The sequence below is a fragment of the Echeneis naucrates genome, chromosome 20 (genome assembly GCF_900963305.1).
Source record: "Echeneis naucrates chromosome 20, fEcheNa1.1, whole genome shotgun sequence".
Taxonomy (NCBI): domain Eukaryota; kingdom Metazoa; phylum Chordata; class Actinopteri; order Carangiformes; family Echeneidae; genus Echeneis; species Echeneis naucrates.
In genome coordinates this window covers 6,935,969-6,951,095 of record NC_042530.1, presented here as the reverse complement: position 1 = coordinate 6,951,095, position 15,127 = coordinate 6,935,969, and the positions used below count along the sequence as shown (strand labels likewise).

Here is a 15,127-nt window from a genome sequence, read left to right as displayed (position 1 = left end):
GGATTTGAGGAAATGTGTGTTCCCACTTCCACTTTCAAGGCACACTTAATTTTGAAGCGTTGTTTATCTGTGAAATTAAAATCCTACAATTATTTAATGCAATATAGTCCAAATGAACGTCTGCAGTTTCTTGAATACACACGAACAGAGCTCAGCTGATTGATCAACAGGAAGGATTTCTGGATCGATAAGGTCAGAGATCACAGATCTCTCCTCCCCAGCCTGACGCAAGCGGACTCTCACGCTTTTTGACATCACTTCCTCGTTCTGCTGCTACATACGGTGAAATCCAGCGGTGGCCGGGCCTGACAGGCTGTTGTTGACATGCTTATCCAGTTTGTTTGTTAAATAAACGCCAATGGTCTCGCGCTGTGTCCGGAAAGCTCTCTAACATGGCCTGTTCCGATCCAGATGTCGACTTCGACTCGATCCCTCTCGCCGCACTCAATGTGACTGTGAGGAAAAAGTTGGGGCTTTACCTAAATCCCAAAAATGCGGTGGCGGCGGACTGGATGGCCGTGGCAGAGTCGATGGACTTCACTTACTTGGAGATTAAGAACTATGCAGCGTCTAAAAATCCCACCACGATGGTCCTGGACGACTGGCAGGCTCGGTCCTCAGGTGCCACGGTGGGGAGGCTGCTGTCAATCCTGAAGAAAGTGGAAAGAAATGACATTGTGGAGGATCTTCAGCCTTTGATAGGTGCGTCGAAGTTAATCCTAAAGTCTCTGATTTGGTCCATTTTGTTTTATTAGACTGTGCTTTAAATCTATTGGCCTTTATATCTTATTTCCGCTGCATGTTCTGCTCATGAATACCGGGAAGTGATGTAAATCTCTGACTTGGTGATAAATTGTTTGCACAGTGTATAAAGAAATATCTGCTACAAACAAGCCATCTTAAAATGTTTGGTTAAAACTTAGATATGTTGTAAGTAAGGGTTTTCCAATAAATAAAAATTTACCCACTTTCTATCACATCTCCCCAAAATGTCTGTGTGTTTAGGTGTTGTTTGCACATAAAATATCATATCAATATCATTTGTGTACCAGATGACAATGTAAGGCGGTATTGCGTGAATCAGAAGAAGTCTGCTGCCCCACTTCAGGTTCAAGAGGTTGACAGCTGCTTTCCCCGCACCCCTGAGAGGAATGCTATGACCCTTGAGGATGACCCTGAAGGTGAGTTTAGCTATTATTTTTATTTTTTTAATTCTTGTTTGAGTTGTTAAAATAAAGGTTCCTGCAAATTTTTCTGCTCGACTTAAAAGTGACTTGTGAGTCTGTGAACAGCTGTGATATAAGTATACACATATACATGTCAGTTGAGCCTGTCAAAATAGGAGTCCTTAAAAATTGTTAGCTCAAGACAAACTCGATTAGACGTTTCCGGTGTCATTTCCTTTGGTAAAGTTTCATACAGGAAAGGGTCGGACTGTCCTGCTAATCTGAAGTGTTTATCATAAATCTGAACAAACGTAATGTTCCACTTCTTTGCAGCCACTGTCTTGTGGCTTCAGTATGATGCTTGTATAATACTTTTGTCTAATATATTTTATATCCTTATCCATTTTATATAAGTTAGCTATCTGTCGGTGTTCTTTTGGAATGCAAACATTTGCGCAATGTTGGTCCTCCCAGTGATGTGACTGATTTTTAATTGGAATCTGAATTCATTGCAGGTGCTCCTGAGCTGTTTGATGCCTTCATCTGCTACTGTCAGAGTGACTTCCACTTTGTCCATGAGATGATCCGGGAACTGGAACAGACAGATTACAAACTGAAACTGTGCGTGTTTGACAGAGATGTCCTCCCTGGCTCTTGTGTATGGACCATCACAAGTGAACTTATTGAGAAGAGGTGGGACATTATAATGTGCTAATTATTTCCAAGTGTAGTTTCCTGATTTGGATTTTTATTTAAATCTGAACTTGAAATTTTTACTAAAATCTGCACTGGACTAAGAGTAGTCCTTAAACTATTGTGCTATTTATTTTTGTAATTCTTTTGCAACACAGACTGATGTATGCACAACAATCAATCATTAGTATTTAGTAACTCCAGCTAATAAATTAGGCTTATGAAATAGCTAAGGCTAAAGCCAAACATGATTAATAGTGATTTCATTCTAAATTTCAATACAGAAACTCACCAGAGAGAAAATAGTCAGTGTCTGAGTCAGCCCATAGCCACTCTGCTGCAAATCTCAGTTTTGTTAGCTCCTGCATTTTGTAATAACTATATGTGACCATCTGCAGGTGTAAGAGGATGGTGGTGGTGATTTCTGATGAATACCTAGACAGTGATGCCTGTGACTTTCAGACCAAGTTTGCACTCAGCCTCTGTCCTGGTAAGTTATTTATTTGTTACATTAAACAGTTTCTTTTTTCTTATTTTTTATACATATACATATACATATGTATAGTTAACATTTTTTTTATTTTACTATTACAGGAGCAAGAAATAAACGGCTTATCCCTGTGGTGTACAAGACAATGACAAAGCCATTCCCCAGCATCTTACGCTTCCTCACCATCTGCGATTACACCAAGCCTTGCACACAGGCCTGGTTCTGGGTACGGCTGGCCAAAGCTCTTTCACTGCCATAATCATGGCTCAAGCCGGTCATTCTTTTAAAATGCCTTTTAAATTTCATATAGGACATTGGGCAAGTTCAAGCATGTGCTGTTGCTTTCAATTCACATCCTGCTGGCATCTGCACCAACTTGTGATTTACTGTATGTGTATTGCAATGCTACTATTTATGCTTCTTTTGAAGACTATGTAGTAATTTTTGCACATTACCATGATTAAACTCACTGCGGTCCTCAGAAAGTATACAGCCATTTCTTTGGTGGTATACTTTTGTTAAAATTTTGATTGTGCCTGCCTTTCACTGTTCTGGGTTCGTGTGTTCAGTTGTGAACACATGTACAACGTACACTGAAAGCAGGATAAAAAGCTCTTTTTTGTGCTGGCCACTTCCTCTTATGAGTTCACCACTAGAAGAGATTAAGGGCTAAAGAGGAAAATATATTGTGATTGTGATGCTTCCACATATTTAGTGTGTACTGTATCACGACACCTGCATTTCTCTCTCACTTTCTCTGTACCATGTATGTATTCACATTTGATTTCATATTTTATGTTGAATTGTCTTTTTGGGAAAATTTTATAAAGAATAAATGTATTGTTAAAGTGAGTAACCTATGTATTGTTTTATTCAAAATGAATGCAATAAATTTTCCATTGTTAAAACATTTTTGAAGAGGAGTGTAAAGCAGGGAGTTGTACTATCGTGCCACGATAATACAACTCCCAGCTGTAATAAAATGAGCTACCAGAGGTGTCGCTAATAGATCACTATAATGAGGAAATAGGGGGAAATACGTTTTACATTTAACTCATGAACGTCCAATCACAGAGCAGTGTACGTGGTAATATCCAATCAGAGTAGTGCATGTTTCCGGACCGCCTCCTTTCACATGCTCTATTAAAAATACTTTCTACCCTGATTTTGAGCTGCCAGGCTCCACTTATATATTAAAGGAATACCTATATTTGCTCGTGCAGTAAAATTGTTGTAAATAGAGCAGAGCTGGAAGAAAGTAAAAAAATCTGAGGACGATAAACTAGTGTTTGTTCACTGTATGAGACAAATCAAAGCCTGCTACACCAAACTCAGGGCACACATTTACCTAACGACCACCGGCCGCCATTGAAAGTGTGGCGGAAGCCGGCGGTTTGAATGAAGTCGTTTTGAGACACGTTTTAATCCGAACACACACCGCGATGGTTACATTTACCCAGCAAATAAAATCCAATTGTATAGCTCCGTTTTAAACTCTTACAGCCACAGTAAAATAAAATAAAATAAAACAAAAACGGGGCTCCTCTCTCTGTGGTTGGCACTTCCTCTTCTTCTCTCGTTTACCGCCAACTTGTGTCAATAATAATTTCTTCCCTCGTTTCGGCGGAAGCCAGAGGTCGTGCGGAGCGCCGTCCCACACTCAATATGTCCGCCGGGAAGGTCCACATTTGCTCGGCAGGAATGCGGTAGGCGGGGCCGTTAGGGCTAGTGTCAAACTTTGGGAATGACAGGAGTGCTGCAGGATTCGCTAAGAAGGGGAAGTGTCGCCCTTGTTGGTCCTGTTTGGATTATTTTGACTTCTTCTCACACACGGTCTTTGGATTCGCCGCCTTTCTACAGATAGTACGACCTCAGCAGATTCCTCAGCCATGTCGGAGGACCCGAGCTCCCAACCCTGGTCCATCAACAAAGATGACTATGAGCTCCACGAGGTGATTGGTACGTAATCATTAGCCATTAGCTCAACCTACATGTCTGTGAATTTCAGCCTCTGGCTTTATTGAAAATGTGGCACTTGCCGGTGATAACACCAATGTGTTTGAAATGTGAAAGGGAGCAGAGGAAGGGGGGCGCATCTCTTTTCTCTCGAGCTACGTTGAATTTATCGCATTCGGCCAACTTGAAAGTCCCACCCGGGCGGTGTTGTGACTTGGAGTCGGTTTCTCTGTGAGAGTCGTAACTCCGTCCGCTGGGGCTGCGCCGGAGGAATAAACGAGCGCTATGACGTTACTGTCCGTTCAGGCTCGGACTAATTGCTGGCAGAATAATCGTTTTTTTATTGAGTCTGTCTCTTTGGCGTTACCAGCTAGCTCGTGTGATGTGAACATCTGCCACCGTTTCTAGTTGAGACGGCGTGAAAGCTGCAGAGTAGCCACAGCACAAATGGCACATCCTTAAAGTTATCACCTAATACTGTGGAAGAATGCATTATTGGAGGCGACAGCAATGCAATGATACAGTGTTGATCAGACTATGTTAAACTTTACTCAGCTGTGCGTCCGCGCCCATTTTCAATTATTATATATATTCAAATAATGTAATCTATAATAATCCCCCCCTCAAAACTCTAGTCACTCTAGTCACCATTGCAGTCATTGCAGACTATACTTCATGCTCCTTCTCTGTTTTTGTTTTAGGTCTTTTACTGCCTGAATGAATCCAGTTAGCTCTTTGGAGGTTGATGATTATTATGTAGATTTTATTTTTTTATTTTAATATAGTTATTCAATAATTTGCTTGATAACGCCATTAATAAAGTTTTGTAAGTGTAAAAGACTCAGATTGAACCAGAGGGCATGGAAATTGTTGGGGTGAACTTTTTTTAGATTTTTTTTTTTTTTTCTCATCAATTTGATCTATCACTGAATATATCCCAGAGATTGTCAGCTTTCCTTGTAACAGGAGGCATATTGGACTTTTCCTGTCGGGCCGGTGAGTCCTGCGAGTGGTTTATAGGTTGGTTGGCTGGAGGAATAACAGCTTTTACCTGTGAAGCTCTGAAATGTTCCACCCTACAAATAGCTGCCCTACCTTTGGCTAACTTGGTTGAGGAGGGCTAAGGGAGAATAAGAAGGAGTGTGTAACATATAAGGAAAGTATTGTCCTCTTAAATCAGTTAGTTTTCGCCTCTGGTTTACTTTACCCGAGTGGTGCGTGCTTCCTCTACAGGGAATCTGTGTTTATAGAGGGCTCATTCTGCAGGCTCTAAATTAACCTTTTTGTGTATTTTTAAAACACTTGAATTTAACTTTAGCCCTTTCTGCATTTCCTATCAGTTTCTGTGAAAAGTCAAAGTGGGGCACCCCACAAGGTGACACCCTATAATTTAGTATTCACACACGCATAAAGCCCCTTTTGTATTAAAAAAAAAAAAAAAAAAAAGGTCTGCAGCATTTTCCTATGCACTGTGTGACTGAAATTGTCAACATAAGCTTGAAATTGGTCAGGCTGGACTGATGCATGCTTACTCATGGTTAGGGAAAGGGATCATGATTATCATCTTAGCTTCGGAAATGAATTGTGTAGTTAGCCTAATTTCTCTCCCCCTGGTTATAAACCACCCAAAGCTGATTTACCAAGTGTGTTTCTGGAACTGATCTAACTTTTATGTATTTAAACTTAGCAGAACCCTCTGTTTGTGGCTCTGTCCCTAAGGTCCTCATGAACAGATTTAACGAAAAGCTCTTCCTGTTTGGCATCTGTTACTGTTCATATTAAGTTTTGCCATAGACCCTGTGGAGCTTTTTCAGCCTTTCCACCTTTTCCTTAGTCCTTTATTGATTAACATACAACCAACTCTTAAAAAATTTAACTCGAAGACTTTCATCTTTCAAGCCTTTTCACTATAAAACTCTGAAAACCTTCGGTACTTATAATGTAGACTTATCATTGCTACTTAAATTAAATAAATTGCTACCAAAAACATTGCATCCCTGATATGATTATGGGTTTGACATTTGGCTATTTCTAAAATGTTACAAAGAATTTAACTTCCTTTTTAGAAGAATGGATAAGATGGAGGCTTCAACAGGGAGATTTAGTTTTTAAATGACCAAGGAAATACATTGAGCTTTAAAGCCTGTAGTGTGTGTTCCTATTCAGTTTCCATCCTGTGTGGTCAAAGTTGCACAATCACTCAGGGTGAGCTGTTGTTGTTGTGGTTTGGACTATTTATTTGGGGTGGTGGGTTGGTAAAAACAAAATATATTATTGAGTACTGCAAGTAACCCAATTATTACAGGCTGCGGCGTATGGTTTTGTATGAACAGTTTATCTAAACATACATAATTTATTTTATATATATTTACATGTATTTTTCCCCCTATGTCACAGCAGAAAGTTAATGTAGGTTGAATGTATCACTATCATGATTTGCAGAATTTCTGAAAACCTATGGTATCTTTGGTTAAATCAGAAGAATGGGTTTGAGCAGAATATCCTCCATGAAAGATGAAAACACGTATAACAAGTATTTGTCAATGTTGATCTAAAAGTAACCTTCGGTATTAATTGTATAGCAAAATTGTTACTTGTTTCAATTCATGGACTCGTCATTGACTTGACTTAATGTTTCGTTTCTACTTGAGTATACAGTTTATCAGCAGGTCGCCTGTCTTAATCAAGCTAAAATAAATCTGCACATGAGAACAGGAAGCCGCTGTCAGAAATAAGCCAATTTCTGCTCCCTACTCTTCACAGAAACTGTTGGGGAGATACTGTATAAGCTGTTTCTTTGCAGTGATTATGCCTATAGCTCTCCGGCTCAGCTGGGCGGCTGGTGTTTTGAAGATGGGCTTGGATATCCACAAGAGCTATTGTTTTGGTAACTTACCCAGGGAAAGAGGACTTGTTATTACATGGTTCACACCCACTCTTTTCATCCTAGTGAGCACTGGATGATACTGGACAGAGATCATGTGAGAAAAAGCACAGCTCTCTGGTTTTAGATCAGACTTTGGATCATTCATGTTGGCAAATCTGTACTGGAAACTTTCTGCTCCCAATGTTTGTAACAACCAGCGACCATGTATGCTGACTGTTGTTTGTCCTGTCCCTGGTTTTAGAAAACGTCAGTATAATCATGTTCTAGAAAGCCTACTACATCTGCAAGCAACCCCAAGGCTAACATTTCTCCCTTTTAAAGTCAGCTTAAAGGTCCCAGGAAATCAGAGGGGAGGGGGTGTGCTAAAAGGCATTTGCTGGTGGTGCAATTCCTACTCATGTGTGACATTTCTCATTGTATCTTTGAATAATGTGTGGAATGTGAGCCAGGTATGCAGAGGAAATGTAATAAAATACAACTGACGTCAGGCAGCGGACTGGCCTGGTGAGGGCAGGAAAGACAGATGAGAGCTGCGACAAAACTGCTGGTCACAACTCGTGAAGGAGGAACTTGACACAGGCCTCCCATAGTGACTTCCTCCATTAACAAACTAATTCAGGGCCAACCTAATCTGATGAGATACTATTGTGCACTATGTTCCTTTTTGCATTTAAAAAAATAAGCCAAAACAGAGAATGATCTGTCTTTACCTTACCTAGTCCCTTATTGCTGGAAATTTTCACCTTTTCATCCGGCAAAAATTGGCTGTAATGTGAGGTATCAGCTTATTTGAAATCCCACATCTCGCAAGCTGCTTAATGAAACCTTGAAATTTAAATAGCCTCTTGGTCTTTCAATTGCTTTAATAATTTAAATTAAGTATAATATAGTGCCTTTGTCTGTATCCTTCATAGACCCATTATTCTCTTTACTATTCCTTTGTGTTTTGCTGCCATCCATATTTAATATACTTCATAGAGATGCAACAGAACAGAAGGCATACAAACTCAGCTGTCAATCCACAAAAGAGAAAAGTTGCTAGCTTGCATGTTAATGGCAAGACTTTGCTATTGTATAAAAGCTTAAACACTGAAGTCACTCACAAAGAGAAATCTTTCGTCTTCCATGTCTCTCTCACTCATTGGCTGGTTTCAGGAGGTTTTCCATGCCATTCTGACTTGTTTGGGGTATACATGCTTACAGAAAACATTGGTTGCTTTGAAAAGATCACAAATGTTTTGTAAGTGTTTCCCCCACAGAAGTGATCAAGTTGTTTCACGCTATCTGCAATCTCCTTCCTTTGTCATGGAATAGACCTTGTTATTGTTGCACACACAACACAGTGAGAGTAAATGTCACGGGAGATAACATTTTAAATTAAGTCACACTCAAACACAAGCCACTGAGAGAAACTGAAAAGAGGATCAGATGAACCTGGACAGTGAATGGATGCATTTGATCAATACCAGCTCTTGACTAATTGCTGGGATAACTATAGATCTTATTTACTGGAAACATAAAAGAATCCTCAGCAGTGTATCTGATGAGAACACATTTCTCTTCTTTGGATTTTATGACTTCAACTTTGACACAAGAAAAAAGAGAACAGCTGTCTAAACTGCAGTGACAGATCATTTTCTCCTACGTTTGTATATTGAATATATTTATTTTACATATATATATGTAAATGAAACAGAAATAAAGTATGGAAGTAAATGGAAATCAAGAGCACTTTAAAGAAATTCATCTCACAGTCATGTCAACATGCTAAATTATCAGCTGACAGCTAGGTCATTTCATCGTTTCAACTAATGTGGTAAACTTAATATATTGTCCTTTACCATGTCCCTTGAAAACAGGCCAAATGATGTTATGCCTCTGCAAATAGAAAATATCAGCATAGATATTGACTCATCCCCTTTTGATTAATTTATTAATTAGCTCTTAGCTTGAGTTTTTGGCTCTTTTTAATGCCTCCTCTTATCCTGATAGAGAGCTAGTATTGGTGCCATCTGTGTGAATGACCAAGATCTGACTGCATGTAGATTATTTTGTAGGAACATCCATTTTTGTTATTTGAGTCTGCTTATGTTTAATGTCCAATGAAAAGCTTGCTTTTCTTCGTAGAAAAGATTCCTTTTTCCCCAGAAGAGTGCTAAATACCGCTTTGATTAGAACCTCAAAGCCCACTTGAAGTATAATAATGGTGTAACTGGGTACAAAGAGTAGTGACATTAGTTTTCTGAACAGAATAACCTTATGCTAAGCTTGGGAACAGAAAATATCAAACAACATCAGGTCTATATTAACTCTTGGTTCCAGCTAGCTGGTAGATCTGTCTTCTACAGGTCTAAGTGGATCAGTGCCCCTTCACCTTGCCTGCTACCAACCCAACAATGTCCCCCTTTTTATCTTCTCCACACACACATCCCAGAACATATGCTCTCCAGCTTGTCTGCCCACCCCTGACGACTGGCTGTTTGTTTGTGTGGTGGAATTTACACTCCACTGTGTACAGGGTAACTGGCTCCCTGTCCTTCTCCCCGGGCTGAGCTCCCCATCACTGGCCAGCCTCCAGAGGTTTGTTGGGTATTGGTGGTGTTGGTGTTGAGAGGAGGCTGGTGGATATATTTACAGATCTGCTCAGCCCCTTAGTTTTGAGCAGTTTTGGAGCGATTCATAATTATTTGGATGGTGGAAAGGTAAGCAAGGCCAACCACAGATTGTCAGTGGTTCTAGTCTATACACAGCACCCACTACGGTGGTAGGAAGTAGGCTTTCACATATATGGCAATTGAAGTGATCCTGACTCTGTCAGTTACATGAAATTACAAGGAAATTGCAATTTTATTGGATTATTTTAGAGCGCAAGAGTTTCTGGTTAATCTTGGTCTCTGCTCTATTGAATGATTTGTGCTATTTTATTCTGCGCTTTTCTCATTTAACCCTGAGGTGATAATTATCTTAAATAAAAACAGTTCAATAAAACCACTCACATCTTCAGGGACAGCGTTGCCTTTTAATTAAAATCAGTGGAACTTTTTGTTTTGTTTTGTTTTTTCATCAATACACCCCCCACCCTTTTCAACCTCCATGCACTGCTGGCTCAATGAAAACTGAACAATGAGCACTTTGTTGATATTTGGGCATAGCAAAGAGGAGGGCATGGGAGGTTAGGAAAAGCTTATTGGAGGGTGGACCAACTCACCGCTCACTCTTTCTCAGTAAAGCTCATTGCCACTGGGGAATGTGCATCTAGGATTGGTCAGCATCACATATACACCAGGGATCTCTTGGAAAACGGTGTGTGTGTGTGTGTGTGTGTGTGCGTGGCCTTAAGTAAGAGCATTGAGGGGGCAGAGAAATGACCTCACACGATGCAGGAACAACAGCCACACCTCTCCACAGGGAGGATTTTGCTCAGGGTATCAAATGTTATTTAAAATAAAGATTACTACAGTATATGGTCAAAGCTTTAATCAGATTTTGTTCTATATTTTGTTTGTAAGTCAATGAAAATTTTAATTGTGGTATAAACTAGCACAGGTTTCTGTTGGCATGATGCGACTTTTGCACTTTTTTTTGCAGTGCAAGTGTTCAAAGTTTTCAGATATGGAAAAGTTAATAAAATGCACATCTGGAGTGTTTTAACAGTGATTTTGTTCAGTTCTGATGCACACTATGAGGTACACATACATTTAAGAATGTCTCTTATTTTTATCCTTTAACTTTCTTTTTTTTTTTCTCTATAATCCTTATATCACTCACTAGTCTTTACGCAGATTACTTTTAAATTCTGCATGGAAAAAAATCAGCAAGTAATCCTCTTCTTTTAGAAGCTACTAGCATATTCTGGATTTTACCAGCTTTCAACGAAGAGTTGACAAAATCATTAGATTGTACTGAGCATGTAAGACAGGTAAAACAGGTAGATGGGCGTTTTCAAAACTAGGACTCCAGCTTTCGAGCACCTTTGTGATTCATAATTGATGAATAGACAGATAAGCTGTACCAAAGAGAAAGCGGTAGAACTGTCGAAGCAGACCTTTGTTTAATATTCTTGAACTTTATAGGATTTTGTAGTAATGGATAAAAGTTAGATTTATTATCCCAGCAGAGAGGGATGATGGACCAGATACACAACTCAAAGAACCTCAGGGATTTGACTGTAGCCTGAAAAGATTCCATTCAATTTGCCAAAGTTGGGTTCTACAAGGGCACAAGACACTCTTTTATTTCCTCGTCAATGTTCTTATATCGAACCATTATCAGCATGGTAATGTGTTGTTTTTCTGTGTTTCAGGGAGTGGAGCCACAGCAGTGGTCCAGGCAGCCTATTGTCTGCCTCGCAAGGAGAAAGTGGCCATCAAACGCATCAACCTAGAAAAGTGCCAGACCAGTATGGATGAACTCTTGGTAAGATATCCAACACTGCAAAGTAGTTACATATCAGATTAAGTATTTATGTCACATTGTTATTTTCCATGTTAGACCAAAGGGAGCTGCTTGCCGACAACAGGAGATTTCATTTTTTTGGGTTTTGTCTTAGTGGTCTAGGCATGTGGATGGAGTCATTTCCACCTCTGCTTTTCATTACTGGTTTTCTCCAAACCCTCCTCCAATCATCCCAGTCACTTCAAACACTATTCTGGTTGTTCTGTGAAGGAGGACTCCACTTACTGCCAGGAAACTATTAGACCACCATGGGACATCTTCCTGAGGGCTGTATTGTGTCTTCATATCCTCAATGCAATCTCGCCCTGCAGCTCAGTTAATCATTTACTATATTACGTGGTTTACGATTTAGCTTGAGAGATGGAGGTTTAATATCAAGCTCACCTGCACGTAGAAGTGATTGATTGCTCTGCCGTCGCACATGTTCTGGCGTTGTCTATTGCAGAGCTTCTCCTGTATAATGTATCAGTCAAAGTGGAGCCTTTTTTTTTTTTTTTTTTTTAAAGCAAGGCAGCATTTAAACAGCACGATTCAAAGAGCTGAAGTTAATTCAGAAGCATGGAAATTAAATGAAAATGTTTTATAATTGGTTGCATTTTTTGTATTTTTCATTAAAATAGGGAAAGGTGTCACACAACTTGGCTCTGGAAAAATCTAGGACACAGTTGTGTTTTAGCTTGCTGACCGTTTTTCTCACCAGGAACCCAGAGACATCAGATCTGAGGATGTGGTTTGACACTGGGAAATGACCTTTCCCAGTGTCAGACTGGACTGGAAGCCTGATAGATGGGTTTTTCCAGTCCTCCCCTGTGATTCTCATCCCAAATTCTCTGAAAGCAACCTGTGAGAAATAAATATTGTGTAAGCCTATATGTGTATGTGAAAGATCATGACAGGAGATTACTGGCAGGTTTCTCTCGAAATACTAAACCAAGGAGGAGCCCCTCACATACGATTTTCGGAGGATGAATCAGGGGAATGTTGCTCCCGGATTCTCAGAGCAGGCGGTCACATGAATTCAGCGAGGTCGGATTTCCTCCCACCCCCCCCCCCCCACCGCACAAACCAATTCCCCAGCCTGCTGGGTACCCGGTTAAATGTCTAGGAAGCATTAAATTGAACCCAGACTGCCTCTCTAAAGAATCAGCTTTGAAAGAAGATGCCAGAGGTTTTAAAGAAGCCTGCCACTCTTTAACATTACCTGTAAAATTCAGAAAAGCATATCTCTGTTATGTGTCCATGTCTCCATATATAGGGGTATAGTTATTTCTGGAACAGCTGTTTGATGGACAGGCACTTTTGAGTGACTCAACCAATATCAGATGAGGAGGAGGTTTGTTGACAATGTTAATGTAGTGCTGATATCCTCTTGCATAATTGCATTCATACAACTATTGATTTAAATTGTTAGTTTGAAACAATTCAGCAGTGTTAAAGTCTTGCTATTTTGTAATGTGTGGTTTAGCAAACAGTATTAAGCCATACTTGGCTTTAACATACCTAAAGAGATTGAGGTCACATTAACATGACAGCTATGGAGCGTATTGGGATGAAAATAGTACTTTCTGGCACACAATGCCTGAATTGATGTCTAGGTTGCCATTATGAGGTATATTTGAATCCTCAACATGGGATTACACGTTGATCAGCAGCTTCCCCATTCCTCAGTAGTTTTGTGTTTGGACATGAGATAGGTCAGTGTGTGTGTGTGTGTGTGTGTGTGTGTTTTTGTGTGTGTTTGTGTGAGAGAGAGAGAGCGAGCGAGCGAGCCTCTGAGTAACTCATAGTGACGCAAGTTTGCTGCTATAGTGGCTTCTCTGTGTGTATGCCATCAGTGTGATTCTGTGGCACCAGTTTGTGACCCAGCACTGTATTCATTTTGTGACAATAGGTCATTTATTTATTTTTTGCTCAGTTTCAAGGTCCTTAACCACTCCAAATACTCAAAAGATCAGACCTAATACAAGAAAATGCAGCTGAAGTGAACTGGTCTATTTCCTGGAGAACTTGTATATAGTTTGAAATGTAAACCTGCAAAGGTTTTAGAGATCAGTTTCAGCTAATTTTGTTAGATGAACTTAAATTTTTGAAGTCTTAGTGAACACTTACTTTTTCTTTTACACAGAAATTTGACTTGAATGTTTGGGAGCTAAGCAGTCTCTGAAAACCAATGTGATTTCCATTAGGGACTGGAAAGCAGGGTGGGTGCACTGAGTGGATGGAGGGGTGGTCTGCTGTTTTTATGTATTAGGATTTTTTGGCCTGCTGACTGCCTGATGAGCCTCTACAAAATATGGCTTTAAAAAGATTATAATAAAAGATTTATTTCGACTTGAAAGGTATTTTAATAAAATTCATGTATCATCAAAAAGGTTGTTTATTAATTTTATTTAATTAAATAATTTCAATTATGTTATGATATTGGTATTTATTTGTCAAGGGTTCATTACTCATCATAAAGTCCTACAAATAGATTATTTGCAGTTAACTGTAGCAAAAGCAGTGTGTAAGAAGAAATAAAGTGAGCATGTATGCACACAGATGTCTGATGTCAGTTACCACAGGTGCTTCAATAAAGGTGTGGAGGGGGCAGTAAGGTATGCTATCTTTGGTTTGCAGGATGCATTGATTACAACAGCTCTGTACATCCATGTTTTGCAATGAAGTCATTGCAGCGCCCACAAAAGAAAAAAGTAAGTAAGAAAGAAAGAAAGAAAGGCCCACTGGAAGAATTTTTTTCCTGTTTATGTTCATACTTAGTTCATAGCTTAAGCAGGAACAATTAGTCCTTGTTTAATATATTTCTGTTCTGATGTCGACAGCTTCACTGCTTGATTTTCTGTACAAATAAACACACACATCAATTAGAGCCCCTCATACAGTAACACATGAATAAATAAGTCATTTTTAAGATGAGAAGAAGTGATGATAAAACAATGAGGACTTTGTACCAAAGAAAATCCACTGTGTGAGAAAGTGTCCTTGATTGTTTCATTAAGGTACTCGATGTTTTCTATGGATATCATGATACAGTGCAATTGATGTGAGGACTGTGGAGGTATTTTACCCATCTATTTCACATGACTGAATCAGTATCCAATTTAAAACTTATGGGCAAGCAAAACTGCAGTTCATGCAGGACCTGTTGTATAAGCTGTATTGCATGATGCACCATGAATAAATCTTAGAGCGAGTGTTTTGTTTTCCAGTCAGTTTCAAGCTGTCCTGCAGCAATATTCTCCCAAAGCAGAATTTAATCAAATGTCAAACATTACATGCTAGAATTTAGAGAGAAATGCTTGAATAGATCGTGCATCGCTTTAAGCAATGAGAACATTTTTCAATCTCTTTGCTGCAACATGGGTTCACAATGACCTAATCCCCACAACAAAGAGTGTCTCTGATTCTCACATTGTCTGCTGGAAAAGATGGGAAAACCTGCCAACTGACAGGCACAATATCCTCCCTGCTATCCCATTG

General features: G+C 39.5%; 2 protein-coding genes across 5 annotated transcripts in view; both read left to right on the top strand.

Moving 5' to 3' along the window:
• The first annotated feature begins 164 nt into the window (after positions 1–164).
• Positions 165–3,201, top strand: myd88 (MYD88 innate immune signal transduction adaptor). Of its 2 annotated transcripts, XM_029528800.1 has the most exons (5): positions 230–702; positions 1,053–1,181; positions 1,682–1,859; positions 2,258–2,349; positions 2,454–3,201. In XM_029528800.1, the coding sequence occupies exons 1-5, from the start codon at positions 393–395 to the stop codon at positions 2,606–2,608; spliced, it is 864 nt and encodes a 287-aa protein (XP_029384660.1). In that variant the 5' UTR covers positions 230–392; the 3' UTR covers positions 2,609–3,201. The 2 variants fall into 2 exon arrangements, with proteins under 2 accessions (XP_029384661.1, XP_029384660.1); XM_029528801.1 differs by lacking the exon at positions 1,053–1,181 and having other exon boundaries at positions 165–702.
• An 809-nt stretch (positions 3,202–4,010) lies between these two features.
• Positions 4,011–15,127, top strand: part of oxsr1b (oxidative stress responsive kinase 1b) — a 31,499-nt gene continuing 20,382 nt past the window's right edge. For all 3 annotated transcript variants that reach the window (XM_029529503.1, XM_029529502.1, XM_029529501.1), the window contains exons 1-2: positions 4,011–4,308; positions 11,496–11,608. In XM_029529503.1, coding sequence (XP_029385363.1) covers positions 4,239–4,308; positions 11,496–11,608 — 183 coding nt within the window. In that variant the 5' untranslated portion in view covers positions 4,011–4,238. The remainder of the gene's footprint in view (positions 4,309–11,495; positions 11,609–15,127) is intronic.

Coding starts and splice junctions, on each gene's coding strand:
- myd88 (XM_029528800.1), top strand. CDS start 393: ATGGCCTGTTCCGATCCAGATGTCGACTTCGACTCGATCCCTCTCGCC. Junction 1,860..2,257: donor AGTGAACTTATTGAGAAGAG/GTGGGACATTAT, acceptor GACCATCTGCAG/GTGTAAGAGGATGGTGGTGG. Junction 2,350..2,453: donor TGCACTCAGCCTCTGTCCTG/GTAAGTTATTTA, acceptor TTACTATTACAG/GAGCAAGAAATAAACGGCTT.